Source organism: Solanum tuberosum, unplaced genomic scaffold (assembly GCF_000226075.1).
Source record: "Solanum tuberosum cultivar DM 1-3 516 R44 unplaced genomic scaffold, SolTub_3.0 scf00104, whole genome shotgun sequence".
Taxonomy (NCBI): Eukaryota; Viridiplantae; Streptophyta; class Magnoliopsida; order Solanales; family Solanaceae; genus Solanum; species Solanum tuberosum.
In genome coordinates, this window is record NW_006239030.1 from 1,619,306 (window position 1) to 1,621,586 (window position 2,281).

Here is a 2,281-nt window from a genome sequence, read left to right on the forward strand (position 1 = left end):
ATGAGATAGTTATTTGAGATACCAGACGATCAATTCCATTACAATTTCACATGTTATCAATTTATAATGAGTAATTGATTGTTTATTGGTTGTAACACACTCATATTTAATGATAAATAAAGTAGTGTTGATTTAATTTAAAAATAAAAATTTATATTAGATAGTGATCTTGTATAATAAGATAGTTATTTGAGATACCAGACGATCAATTAAGTAATTTCACATGTAATCAACTTAAATTGATAAATTGATTGTTAATTAGTTATATTAATCATATTCCATGATAAATAGGATAGTTTTGACTAATTTTAAAAGAAAATCTAGAATAGCTAGTAATTTTATTTGAATATGCTACAACAAATAAGTAAATTGTTGTACTTTTCATAGCAATTGCTACAATTCTCTACGGCAGTTAAACGAGTTGTTATATTATTTTACAGCAATTGTTTAAATTTCTACAATAAGCATGAAAATTATTGTACTTTTCATAGCAGTTGCTGAATTTTTCTACAGAAAAGTACGTAAGTTGTTGTACTTTATATAGCAATTGCTAAAATTCTCTACAACAAGTAATAAAGTATTAATAAGAATAACAATAAAATCAAATATGCTCTCACAATCAAAATAGCAACAATTAGTACCAAAATAGATAAGATCAAATGTGTTCACAAATAATAACAACAAAAACAACAATTAGTACCAAAAAAGATAAGATCAAATATGTTCACAAAAAATAAGAAGAACAAATGTGTTTTTATGCAACATTTCACTCAGAGCATGTAGTCCTCTTGTGACCAATTCGTTTGTATAAAGAACATTTATTTTTCTTCATTGAAAATGATTCCCCGATTCTTTTTTGTCTTTTTGAGGACCTTCTTCCAACCTTGCCTGGCTCAACAAATGGAGAAGATATTTTTCTCTCTAAAATCTCAGTAGGAACTTCCCAAGTTTCTTAAGATGGAACCGGTTTAATTTCCTCCACATATGCAATAAGGTATACCTTTACTTTGTAATACGAAGAGGAGTACTTATAAATGCGTCTCCCATAGTCATCACCATATTGGCATCGAAGCGCTGCCATAGCATGTGGACAAGGTACTTTGTCAATGTCAAAGACTTTACAAGTACAAGATTTGGCTAGCAAATCAACTGTTGCAAATTCATCATGACTGGTGACAATATACTTGTAGTTGGCAGTTTGATAGACCAATAGCTTGTTCCCCTGATTAATATTTTTTGCAAGTCTTTTTCTATCGAAGGGACAAATATGGTTGGTGCATTAATGAATTTCATATGCCTCTCATGAAATTTTTCTGCAAATCGCCTGTTTATTGCATCAAATAGAGCAGTAATGAGATATTCTCTTTCATCAAGAAACATTTGAGTTTAACCGACTCAACAATATTTGTCGTCATAATATTGTACCTGTAACATATAAGTGTCCAATAATATATTATAAGTATGTGTTTATAACAATTGTTGCATATTTCTCAGCAGGTGCTGAAATAAGTGTAGCAGTTATTATAAAAAATTACAGCAATAGCTATAAAAAACTGCAGTAGTTATACCAACTATCAATAATAACTATAATAAATTTTACCTATTTCCGGGAAAGAATGCCTTGCTCCATTGGTGAAATTCAACGCGTTCAAGATGTGTGGCAGCCTGTGGAACCAAATCTCTTATCCGATTAAAATGATCACTGAACACATCAATATTGTATGCTTTTGTCGCCTTATAAAAGTGGTAGACAACACTCGCATTGTGAAAATTATTTTGAATATTTTCTCCTAAGTGCCTCATGCAACAACCATAATGAGCTGAAGGAAATACAATTGAAACCAACTTTCTAATACTTTGATGTCTATCAGAGATTATGCACAATTCAGGAGTATCAAGTACAAAACTTCTCAATTGCTCGAAAAAGTATCGGTAGGAAGCATCACATTCAGAGTCTACTACGCAAAATGCCACCGGAAAAATATGATTCCCCGCATCCTGTGCAACAGCAGACAACAACACACCACCATATTTACTTCTCAAAAATGTCCCATCAACAGCTATGACTTTTCTCATTTGTACGAAAACCAAGAAATCCAAGCTCCATATGCCACAAAAAAGTACTTGAACCTGCCATTTTCATCAATCTTCAACGCCATTTTACTTCCCGAATTAGATGTCCTAAGCATCATATATTATTAAAGGTGGGAAGCTCCAAAGTACAAAGTTGGATTACTATTTTACCCCTATACTAAATTAAAATGTAATAAAATAATTAATC

General features: G+C 31.2%; 1 protein-coding gene across 1 annotated transcript; it reads right to left on the reverse strand.

Annotated features, from left to right (window-relative positions):
- Positions 1–952: 952 nt before the first annotated feature.
- On the reverse strand, positions 953–2,076 carry LOC107060917 (uncharacterized). The gene is made up of 2 exons (XM_015309480.1): positions 1,601–2,076; positions 953–1,250 (listed from the first exon to the last, which is right to left on the reverse strand). The coding sequence occupies exons 1-2, from the start codon at positions 2,074–2,076 to the stop codon at positions 953–955; spliced, it is 774 nt and encodes a 257-aa protein (XP_015164966.1).
- Between the last annotated feature and the right edge of the window lie 205 nt (positions 2,077–2,281).

Bases quoted from the DNA above. Each gene is read 5' to 3' on its own strand.
- LOC107060917 (XM_015309480.1), bottom strand. From the start codon at position 2,076: ATGAGAAAAGTCATAGCTGTTGATGGGACATTTTTGAGAAGTAAATAT. The intron at 1,251-1,600 runs GTAAAATTTATT...TCCCTTCGATAG, and splicing joins GCATTCTTTCCCGGAAATAG to AAAAAGACTTGCAAAAAATA.